Source organism: Salvelinus fontinalis, unplaced genomic scaffold (genome assembly GCF_029448725.1).
Source record: "Salvelinus fontinalis isolate EN_2023a unplaced genomic scaffold, ASM2944872v1 scaffold_0674, whole genome shotgun sequence".
NCBI classification, from domain to species: Eukaryota; Metazoa; Chordata; class Actinopteri; order Salmoniformes; family Salmonidae; genus Salvelinus; species Salvelinus fontinalis.
The window spans coordinates 31,556-44,055 of NW_026600883.1; the positions used below are offsets into that span (position 1 = coordinate 31,556).

Below are 12,500 nucleotides of genomic sequence, written 5' to 3' on the forward strand. Positions count from 1 at the left end.
CCCTATTCCCTATATAGTGCACTACTTTAGACCAGAGCCCTATGTATGTGTATGAGCTTGTAGTGTGTGTGTGTGTGTGTTCTCTCCCTACGCAGGGTGATTATAGAGGAGGCCAAGAGGCCTTACTGTGTGGGGAGGAGACTAATTGTAAAGCCAACACATCATTGCTGCGGGGACCATTCTACCATGATAATGGTTAAGGGCATCCCTAAATCCATTAGCCAATCATTTCCTACTCAGTAGAACTAAAATAGAATGGTCTTCCAGCCAATCCGCACGTCGCCTCGCCCACAACTGTATAATGCATAATGAATGCTCTGATAAAAATTGCCCTCTAGGAATCAGGAAGGATGTATTGGCCACGTGAGTTGTATTCTCTAAAAGTCTATTGTATTGGAAAACTACTGTGGATGTTGCTATGGTGATGGACAGTAATGGTTTATTTTATTAGTATTGTTTTTTTGGACACTGGTGTAGTAAAAAGATGTGAGCCTCCCATTTTGTCTGTCCCTCGATGTCTGTAACTGTCAGACACACACACACACACACACACACACACACACACACACACACACACACACACACACACACACACACACACACACACACACACACACACACACACACACACACACACACACACACACACACACACACTCTCTCTTTCCTCTCACCCTGGGTGTTGAAGGTGGTGTCTATGGCCGAGCCGTCCCAGGACTCCACGGCTGAGTCCACAGAGGGGATGGTGGTGGAGTAGAGGTCAGAGAGCTTCCCAAGTTTCTGGCTCTCTGCCTGACCTCCCAGCCCGCCTAACCCTGCCTCGTCCTCCACATCACTCAGCATCACATCACTGAGATGACCAGACACCGACTGCTGCTTGGGACTGGCCACTAGAGGAGGGAGGGAGGGAGAATATGAGAAAATGTGAAGGGGAGAAGTATGAAACAAAGGGAAATGGTGAGGCAAGGGTCAGAGAGAGACGGTCAGAGAGAGTGAGTCAGAGAGAGAGAGCGAGAGATCGAGAGAAAGAGAAAGCGGGTCAGAGAGAGAGAGCGAGAGATCGAGAGAAAGAGAAAGCGGGTCAGAGAGAGAGAAAGAGCGAGAGAGAAAAAAAGACAGCGAGAGAGAGAGAGAGAAAGAGAGAGACAGAGACAGAGGGTGGTGAGAGAGAGAGAGAGAGAAGCAGAGGAAGAAATGCTAATACAATGTTATTTCCCTCACAGCCGTTTCCAGACAACTTCTAGATCAATCTCACTGTAGTTCAGCAGAAATAAGCACAGCTCGAGACACGAGCAAATTGTATTCTGTAGTGGAACCGTATCTGCTGTAAATTCTCTGTATTGAATCCATCTGGCAGCCTAAACCCCCCCAACAAGTGATCTGGGAATAGTGTGCCCGTGGTGAAATACTACCGCATCCACTGTGATGAGGTGTGTACAGCGTTGATATGGGTGATGTGTGTGTGTGTGTGTGTGTGTGTGTGTGTGTGTGTGTGTGTGTGTGTGTGTGTGTGTGTGTGTGTGTGTGTGTGTGTGTGTGTGTGTGTGTGTGTGTGTGTGTGTGTGCATGGTACAGCATAGATAACTAACGTGTTGTGTGTAGATTGCATTGACAGGCCTATTAGGGTATAGTACATTGTAATGTAGATTACCTATAATGTACAACATGTTACCTGCACCTTGATGCCAGTGAGTGCTCTGTTTGTACTATGTCATGTGTGATGGTCTTTAACCCCAGTGAGTGCTCTGTTTGGACTATGTCATGTGTGATGGTCTTTAACCCCAGTGAGTGATCTGTTTGTACTATGTCATGTGTGAGGGTCTTTAACCCCAGTGAGTGCTCTGTTTGTACGATGTCATGTGTGATGGTCTCTTTAACCCCAGTGAGTGCTCTGTTTGGACTATGTCATGTGTGATGGTCTTTAACCCCAGTGAGTGATCTGTTTGTACTATGTCATGTGTGAGGGTCTTTAACCCCAGTGAGTGCTCTGTTTGGACTATGTCATGTGTGAGGGTCTTTAACCCCAGTGAGTGATCTGTTTGTACTATGTCATGTGCGATGGTCTTTAACCCCAGTGAGTGATCTGTTTGTACTATGTCATGTGTGACGGTCTTTAACCCCAGTGAGTGCTCTGTTTGGACTATGTCATGTGTGAGGGTCTTTAACCCCAGTGAGTGCTCTGTTTGTACTATATAATATAGAGTAATAGTAATGGAGTGTTTTTTTTTGTAGGTTCTAACGGAGGCCAACTCTGTCACGGCTCGTTGGATAAAGCCTCTTGGGAAATGAATGTTTTTTAATGTATTTTTTTGGATAAACGTTGAAAATAAGTTCTGCGGGCAACACAGGCTGAGGAGATCTGGTACGTTTTGTTGTATGAGACAATATTCATCAGTTAACGTCACTGTTTGGGAAGTTTTGAAGCATGACTTCCTCATTCATAAAGGTCACGATAACTGACTGGTATTATCTCCTAGAACACAACATAAAGACTTCCTCATTCATAAAGGTCACGATAACTGACTGATATTATCTCCTAGAACACAGCATAAAGACTTCCTCATTCATAAAGGTCACGATAACTGACTGATATTATCTCCTAGAACACAACATAAAGACTTCCTCATTCATAAAGGTCACGATAACTGACTGATATTATCTCCTAGAACACAGCATAAATACTTCCTCATTCATAAAGGTCACGATAACTGACTGATATTATCTCCTAGAACACAGCATAAAGACTTCCTCATTCATAAAGGTCATGATAACTGGCTGATATTATCTCCTAGAACACAACATAAAGACTTCCTCATTCATAAAGGTTACGATAACTGACTGGTATTATCTCCTAGAACACAACATACAGACTTCCTCATTCATAAAGGTCACGATAACTGACTGGTATTATCTCCTAGAACACAACGTAAAGACTTCCTCATTCATAAAGGTCACGATAACTGACTGATATTATCTCCTAGAACACAACGTAAAGACTTCCTCATTCATAAAGGTCACGATAACTGACTGATATTATCTCCTAGAACACAACATAAAGACTTCCTCATTCATAAGGGTCACGATAACTGACTGATATTATCTCCTAGAACACAGCATAAAGACTTCCTCATTCATAAAGGTCACGATAACTGACTGATATTATCTCCTAGAACACAGCATAAAGACTTCCTCATTCATAAAGGTCATGATAACTGGCTGATATTATCTCCTAGAACACAACATAAAGACTTCCTCATTCATAAAGGTTACGATAACTGACTGGTATTATCTCCTAGAACACAACATACAGACTTCCTCATTCATAAAGGTCACGATAACTGACTGGTATTATCTCCTAGAACACAACATAAAGACTTCCTCATTCATAAAGGTCACGATAACTGACTGATATTATCTCCTAGAACACAACGTAAAGACTTCCTCATTCATAAAGGTCATGATAACTGGCTGATATTATCTCCTAGAACACAACATAAAGACTTCCTCATTCATAAAGGTCACGATAACTGACTGATATTATCTCCTAGAACACAACATAAAGACTTCCTCATTCATAAAGGTCACGATAACTGACTGATATTATCTCCTAGAACACAACATAAAGACTTCCTCATTCATAAAGGTTACGATAACTGACTGGTATTATCTCCTAGAACACAACATAAAGACTTCCTCATTCATAAAGGTCACGATAACTGACTGATATTATCTCCTAGAACACAACATAAAGACTTCCTCATTCATAAAGGTCACGATAACTGACTGATATTATCTCCTAGAACACAACGTAAAGACTTCCTTATTCATAAAGGTCACGATAACTGGCTGGTATTATCTCCTAGAACACAGCATAAAGACTTCCTCATTCATAAAGGTCACGATAACTGACTGGTATTATCTCCGAGAACACAACATAAAGACTTCCTCATTCATAAAGTTCACGATAACTGACTGATATTATCTCCTAGAACACAGCATAAAGACTTCCTCATTCATAAAGGTCATGATAACTGACTGATATTATCTCCTAGAACACAACGTATCAGATCTGTCTGTGATGACCTCAGACCTTATTTTCAGCGTTTATCCCGAACCCCACATTCTTTTCCCCCATAGGAAGGAATGGCTGAACGAATCAGAGGGAGAAAATAATGACTCATTTCTGTTTTTGGGACTACAAGCTGGCGAGCTATATGTGTACGGTCCTTGGCCTCTGTGTGTGTGTGTGTGTGTGTGTGTGTGTACTGTGTACTGTGTGTACAGTCCTTGGCCTCTATGTGTGTGGGTGTACTGTGTACTGTGAGTACTGTGTGTGTGTGTGTGTGTGTGTGTGTGTGTGTGTGTGTGTGTGTGTGTGTGTGTGTGTGTGTGTGTGTGTGTGTGTGTGTCTGTGTCTGTGTCTGTGTCTGTGTCTGTGTGTGTGTGCGCGTGCGTGTACTGTGTAATGTCTGTACGGTCCTTGGCCTCTGTGTGTATGTGTGCGTGTATATATGTGTGTGTGTGTGTGTGTGTGTGTGTGTGTGTGTGTGTGTGTACTGTGTGTGTGTACTGTGTGTGTGTGTATATGTGTGTGTGTGTGTGTGTCCTCTACTCACATTCTCCCTGTTTCTTGATCTTCAGTGTGACAGACTCTCCAGCCATCTGCAGCAGGTGGATGGCTTCACTCAGTGGTTTCCCCTTCAGACTGTTACAGTTGATGGCCAGGATCCTGTCCCCGATGTGGATCGCTCCCGTCCTGTACACACAGAAACACCAGGGTTGTGTTCATTAGGGAGCAAACGTTATGAAAGGGGGATGCACTACCAATAGGAAGTTGCACCATTATCTGGCTACAGTGTGTTCTGCTGAACATGACCCAGGAGAAGAGGCCTTAGGTCTGTGTGCAAAGAGAGTGTCAACTAAAATCTGTCAGATTAACGCCCCCCCCCCCAGAAAGCTCAACTCTTTATCTGACTGAGACAAACACATTTTCTGTCCTCAGACCAGCTGGTCTGGCATCTGCCTGAGCTATCCAAACCTCCCTAGGGTGTCAGTTCTACCCAGCACCACCGAGAGAGGGAGGGAGGAAGGGAGGGAGGGAGAGACAGAGAGACAGAGAGAGAGAGAGATTTGCTTTGGCAATGTTAACACATGTTTCCCATGCCAATAAAGCCCCTTGAATTGAATTGAATTGAATTGAATTGAGAGAGAGACAGAGAGAGAGAGGGAGGGAGAGAGAGAGAGAGAGGGAAGGAGGGAGACAGACATCCCCTGTCTCTGCCAGCTACCCACACCCCATTCCCCTGTCCCATGTCCCCTGTCTCTGCCAGCTACCCACACCCCATTCCCCTGTCCCCTGTCCCCTGTCTCTGCCAGCTACCCACACCCCATTCCCCTGTCCCCTGTCCCATGTCCCCTGTCTCTTCCAGCTACCCACACCCCATTCCCATGTCTCTTCCAGCTACCCATTCCCCTGTCCCATGTCCCCTGTCTCTTCCAGCTACCCACACCCCATTCCCATGTCTCTTCCAGCTACCCATTCCCCTGTCCCATGTCCCCTGTCTCTGCCAGCTACCCACACCCCATTCCCATGTCTCTTCCAGCTACCCATTCCCCTGTCCCCTGTCCCCTGTCTCTGCCAGCTACCCACACCCCATTCCCCTGTCTCTTCCAGCTACCCATTCCCCTGTCCCATGTCCCCTGTCTCTTCCAGCTACCCACACCCCATTCCCATGTCTCTGCCAGCTACCCATTCCCCTGTCCCATGTCCACTGTCTCTGCCAGCTACCCACACCCCATCCCCCTGTCCCATGTCCCTTGTCCCTGCCAGCTACCCACACCCCATTCCCCTGTCCCCTGTCCCATGTCCCCTGTCTCTGCCAGCTACCCACACCCCATTATCCTGTCCCCTGTCCCATGTCTCTTCCAGCTACCCATTCCCCTGTCCCCTGTCCCATGTCCCCTGTCTCTGCCAGCTACCCACACCCCATTCCCCTGTCCCATGTCCCTTGTCTCTGCCAGCTACCCACACCCCATTATCCTGTCCCATGTCCCATGTCCCCTGTCTCTGCCAGCTACCCACACCCCATTCTCCTGTCCCCTGTCCCATGTCCCCTGTCTCTTCCAGCTACCCACACCCCATTGCCCTAGCTCTCTCACCTCTCGGCCAGTCCTCCCTTGGTGAGGCTGGAGATGACGATGGGGTCAAAGGGCTCCTCTGTGCCTGAGATGGTGATCCCCAGCGGGCCTCCATATCTCTTCAGCTCCACCGTGTAGATGATGGATCCAGACAGCTCCTGTTCGTCTGGAACACAGGACAACAGCACACAGTGTATACCTCCGTCCCTTGGCTTTACAACTCTGTCCCCATGCTGTGACAAGCACATCCCTGGTCAGGGTTAGGACCAGGGTTAGGACCAGGGTTAGGGCCAGATTAGGGCCAGGCCAGGATAAGGACCAGGGTTAGGGCCAGGGTTAGGGTTAGGGTCAGGGTTAGGACCAGGGTTAGGACAAGGGCCAGGCCAGGGTTAGGACCAGGGTTAAGGCCAGGGTTAGGGCCAGGCCGGGGTTAGGACCAGGGTTAGGGCCAGGGTTAAGGCCAGGGTTAAGGCCAGGCTGGGGTTAGGACCAGAGTTAGGGCCAGGGTTAGGACCAGGGTTAGAGCCAGGGTTAGGGCCAGGGTTAGAGCCAGGGTTACGGCCAGGGTTAGAGCCAGGGTTAGGGCCAGGCCAGGGTTAGGGCCAGGGTTAGGGCCAGGGTTAGGGCCAGGGTTAGGACCAGGGTTAGGACCAGGGTTAGGACCAGGGTTAGGACCAGGGTTAGGGCCAGGGTTAGGACCAGGGTTAGGACCAGGGTTAGGGCCAGGGTTAGGGCCAGGGTTAGGGCCAGGGTTAGGGCCAGGGTTAGGGCCAGGCCAGGGTTAGGGCCAGGGTTAGGGCCAGGGTTAGGGCCAGGGTTAGGACCAGGGTTAGGACCGGGGTTAGGACCAGGGTTACAGATACAACATGGAACACTACACCCACTAACAGAGGCATCTGAGTGGATACCAGGGATCACCTCTCCTATAGAGATACCAGGGATCACCTCTCCTATAGAGACACCAGGGATCACCTCTCCTATAGAGATACCAGGGATCACCTCTCCTATAGAGATACCAGGGATCACCTCTCCTATAGAGACACCAGGGATCACCTCTCCTATAGAGATACCAGGGATCACCTCTCCTACAGAGATACCATGGATCACCTCTCCTATAGAGATACCAGCGATCACCTCTCCTATAGAGATACCATGGATCACCTCTCCTATAGAGATACCAGGGATCACCTCTTCTATAGAGATACCAGGGATCACCTCTCCTATAGAGATACCAGGGATCACCTCTCCTATAGAGATACCAGGGATCACCTCTCCTATAGAGATACCAGGGATCACCTCTCCTATAGAGATACCAGGGATCACCTCTCCTATAGCGATACCATGGATCACCTCTCCTATAGAGATACCAGGGATAACCTCTCCTATAGAGATACCATGGATCACCTCTCCTACAGAGATACCAGGGATCACCTCTCCTATAGAGATACCAGAGATCACCTCTCCTATAGAGAAACCAGGGATCACCTCTCCTATAGAGATACCAGAGATCACCTCTCCTACAGAGATACCAGGGATAACCTCTCCTATAGAGATACCATGGATCACCTCTCCTACAGAGATACCAGGGATCACCTCTCCTATAGAGATACCAGAGATCACCTCTCCTATGGAGATACCAGGGATCACCTCTCCTATAGAGATACCAGGGATCACCTCTCCTATAGAGATACCAGGGATCACCTCTCCTATAGAGATACCAGGGATCACCTCTCCTATAGAGATACCAGGGATCACCTCTCCTATAGAGATACCATGGATCACCTCTCCTATAGAGATACCATGGATCGCCTCTCCTATAGAGATACCAGGGATCACCTCTCCTATAGAGATAACAGGGATCACCTCTCCTATAGAGATACCAGGGATCACATCTCCTATAGTGATACCAGAGATCACCTCTCCTATAGTGATACCAGAGATCACCTCTCCTATAGAGATACCAGAGATCACCTCTCCTACAGAGATACCAGGGATCACCTCTCCTACAGAGATACCAGGGATCGCCTCTCCTACAGAGATACCAGGGATCGCCTCTCCTATAGAGATACCAGGGATCGCCTCTCCTACAGAGATACCAGGGATCGCCTCTCCTACAGAGATACCAGGGATCGCCTCTCCTACAGAGATACCAGGGATCACCTCTCCTACAGAGATACCAGGGATCACCTCTCCTATAGAGATACCAGTTATCACCTCTCCTACAGAGATACCATGGATCACCTCTCCTACAGAGATACCAGGGATCACCTCTCCTACAGAGATACCAGGGATCACCTCTCCTATAGAGATACCAGAGATCACCTCTCCTATAGAGATACCAGAGATCACCTCTCCTATAGAGATACCAGAGATCACCTCTCCTATGGAGATACCAGGGATCACCTCTCCTATAGAGATACCAGGGATCACCTCTCCTATAGAGATACCAGGGATCACCTATCCTATAGAGATACCAGGGATCACCTCTCCTATAGAGATACCAGGGATCACCTCTCCTATAGCGATACCATGGATCACCTCTCCTATAGAGATACCAGGGATCACCTCTCCTATAGAGATACCATGGATCACCTCTCCTACAGAGATACCAGAGATCACCTCTCCTATAGAGATACCAGGGATCACCTCTCCTATAGAGATACCAGAGATCACCTCTCCTACAGAGATACCAGGGATCACCTCTCCTATAGAGATACCAGGGATCACCTCTCCTATAGAGATACCAGGTATCGCCTCTCCTATAGAGATACCATGGATCGCCTCTCCTATAGAGTTACAATGGATCGCCTCTCCTATAGAGATAACAGGGATCACCTCTCCTATAGAGATACCAGGGATCACATCTCCTATAGTGATACCAGAGATCACCTCTCCTATAGAGATACCAGAGATCACCTCTCCTACAGAGATACCAGGGATCACCTCTCCTACAGAGATACCAGGGATCACCTCTCCTACAGAGATACCAGGGATCACCTCTCCTATAGAGATACCAGGGATCACCTCTCCTATAGAGATACCAGGGATCGCCTCTCCTACAGAGATACCAGGGATCGCCTCTCCTACAGAGATACCAGGGATCGCCTCTCCTACAGAGATACCAGGGATCACCTCTCCTATAGAGATACCAGGGATCACCTCTCCTATAGAGATACCAGTTATCACCTCTCCTACAGAGATACCATGGATCACCTCTCCTACAGAGATACCAGGGATCACCTCTCCTATAGAGATACCAGAGATCACCTCTCCTATAGAGATACCAGGGATCACCTCTCCTATAGAGATACCAGGGATCACCTCTCCTATAGAGATACCAGTTATCACCTCTCCTACAGAGATACCAGGGATCACCTCTCCTATAGAGATACCAGGGATCACCTCCCCTATAGAGATACCAGAGATCACCTCTCCTATAGAGATACCAGGGATCACCTCTCCTATAGAGATACCAGAGATCACCTCTCCTATAGAGATACCAGAGATCCCTTCTCCTATAGAGATACCAGGGATCACCTCTCCTATAGAGATACCAGGGATCACCTCTCCTATAGAGATACCAGGGATCAACTCTCCTACAGAGATACCAGGGATCAACTCTCCTACAGAGATACCATGGATCACCTCTCCTATAGCGATACCAGGGATCACCTCTCCTATAGAGATACCAGGGATCACCTCTCCTATAGAGATACCAGTTATCACCTCTCCTACAGAGATACCAGGGATCACCTCTCCTATAGAGATACCAGAGATCACCTCTCCTATAGAGATACCAGAGATCCCTTCTCCTATAGAGATACCAGGGATCACCTCTCCTACAGAGATACCAGGGATCACCTCTCCTATAGAGATACCAGGGATCACCTCTCCTACAGAGATACCAGAGATCCCTTCTCCTATAGAGATACCAGGGATCACCTCTCCTATAGAGATACCAGGGATCACCTCTCCTACAGAGATACCAGAGATCACCTCTCCTACAGAGATACCAGGGATCACCTCTCCTATAGAGATACCAGAGATCACCTCTCCTAAAGAGATACCAGGGATCACCTCTCCTACAGAGATACCAGGGATCACCTCTCCTATAGAGATACCAGGGATCACCTCTCCTATATAGATACCAGGGATCACCTCTCCTATAGAGATACCAGGGATCAACTCTCCTACAGAGATACCATGGATCACCTCTCCTACAGCGATACCAGGGATCACCTCTCCTATAGAGATACCAGGGATCACCTCTCCTATAGAGATACCAGTTATCCCCTCTCCTACAGAGATACCAGGGATCACCTCTCCTACAGAGATACCAGAGATCACCTCTCCTATAGAGATACCAGAGATCCCTTCTCCTATAGAGATACCAGGGATCACCTCTCCTACAGAGATACCAGGGATCACCTCTCCTATAGAGATACCAGGGATCACCTCTCCTACAGAGATACCAGAGATCCCTTCTCCTATAGAGATACCAGGGATCACCTCTCCTACAGAGATACCAGGGATCACCTCTCCTATAGAGATACCAGGGATCACCTCTCCTACAGAGATACCAGAGATCACCTCTCCTACAGAGATACCAGGGATCACCTCTCCTATAGAGATACCAGAGATCACCTCTCCTAAAGAGATACCAGGGATCACCTCTCCTACAGAGATACCAGGGATCACCTCTCCTATAGAGATACCAGGGATCACCTCTCCTATAGAGATACCAGGGATCACCTCTCCTATAGAGATACCAGGGATCACCTCTCCTATAGAGATACCAGGGATCACCTCTCCTATAGAGATACCAGAGATCACCTCTCCTATAGAGATACCAGAGATCCCTTCTCCTATATAGATACCAGGGATCACCTCTCCTACAGAGATACAAGGGATCATCTCTCCTATAGAGATACCAGGGATCAACTCTCCTATAGAGATACCAGGGATCACCTCTCCTATAGAGATACCAGGGATCACCTCTCCTATAGAGATACCAGGGATCACCTCTCCTATAGAGATACCATGGATCACCTCTCCTACAGAGATACCAGGGATCACCTCTCCTATAGAGATACCAGGGATCACCTCTCCTATAGAGATACCAGGGATCACCTCTCCTATAGAGATACCAGGGATCACCTCTCATATAGAGATACCATGGATCACCTCTCCTACAGAGATACCAGGGATCACCTCTCCTATAGAGATACCAGGGATCACCTCTCCTATAGAGATACCAGGGATCACCTCTCCTATAGAGATACCATGGATCACCTCTCCTACAGAGATACCAGGGTTGGATGTATTTGCTGTTTGTTTTGGTTGTGTTTCCGATTATTTTGTGCCAAAAAGAAATAAATGGTAAATAATGTATCATGTCGTTTTGGAGTCACTTTTATTGTAAATAAGAATAGAATAAGTTTCTAAACACTTCTAAATTCATGTGGATGTTACCATGGTTACGGACAGTCTTGAATGAATTGCGAATAATGATGAGTGAGAAACTCATTCAACCTCATAGTCATTGTATCATTTCAAATACAATACCAGAACAACAACAAAGGTCCTTTTGGAGCTCACTGTACGACAGCGTGGAGCTAGATTCAGACAAATCATTAAACACACTGTTACTTCCAGTGTATAGCAAGATATAGCCCACAGTTCAATGTAGGGAGGTAGGGAGGGAGGGAGGCCCTAGAGAGAGAGAGGACCTAGAGAGAGAGAGAGGACCTAGAGAGAGAGAGAGGACCTAGAGAGAGAGGACCTAGAGAGAGAGAGGAAGGACCTAGAGAGAGAGTGGAAGGACCTAGAGAGAGAGAGTGGACCTAGAGAGAGAGGACCTAGAGAGAGAGAGAGGAAGGACCTAGAGAGAGAGAAAGGACCTAGAGAGAGAGTAAGGACCCTGAGAGAGAGAGAGTAAGGACCCTGAGAGAGAGAGAGTAAGGACCCTGAGAGAGAGAGAGGAAGGACCTAGAGAGAGAGAGGAAGGACCTAGAGAGAGAGAGAGGACCTAGAGAGAGAGAGGACCCTGAGAGAGAGGACCCTGAGAGAGAGAGAGAGAGAGAGAGAGAGAGAGAGGAAGGACCTAGAGAGAGAGAGAGGACCCTGAGAGAGAGAGGACCCTGAGAGAGAGAGAGGAAGGACCTAGAGAGAGAGAGAGGACCTAGAGAGAGGACCCTGAGAGAGAGAGAGAGAGAGAGAGAGAGAGAGAGAGAGGAAGGACCTAGAGAGAGAGAGAGGACCCTGAGAGAGAGAGGACCCTGAGAGAGAGAGAGGAAGGACCTAGAGAGAGAGAGAGGACCTAGAGAGAGAGGACCTATAGAGAGAGGGAGTGGATAATTATC

At 47.8% G+C, this 12,500-nt stretch overlaps 1 protein-coding gene across 1 annotated transcript in view; it reads right to left on the reverse strand.

Annotated features, from left to right (window-relative positions):
* The window catches only part of LOC129846971 (glutamate receptor-interacting protein 1-like), an 81,788-nt gene that overhangs the window by 19,161 nt on the left and 50,127 nt on the right, over nucleotides 1–12,500 (reverse strand). Inside the window, exons 7-9 of the mRNA XM_055914787.1 lie at nucleotides 6,160–6,304; nucleotides 4,617–4,756; nucleotides 675–890 (exon numbers count right to left, since the gene is read on the reverse strand). Of these exons, the coding sequence (XP_055770762.1) occupies nucleotides 675–890; nucleotides 4,617–4,756; nucleotides 6,160–6,304 (501 nt within the window). The remainder of the gene's footprint in view (nucleotides 1–674; nucleotides 891–4,616; nucleotides 4,757–6,159; nucleotides 6,305–12,500) is intronic.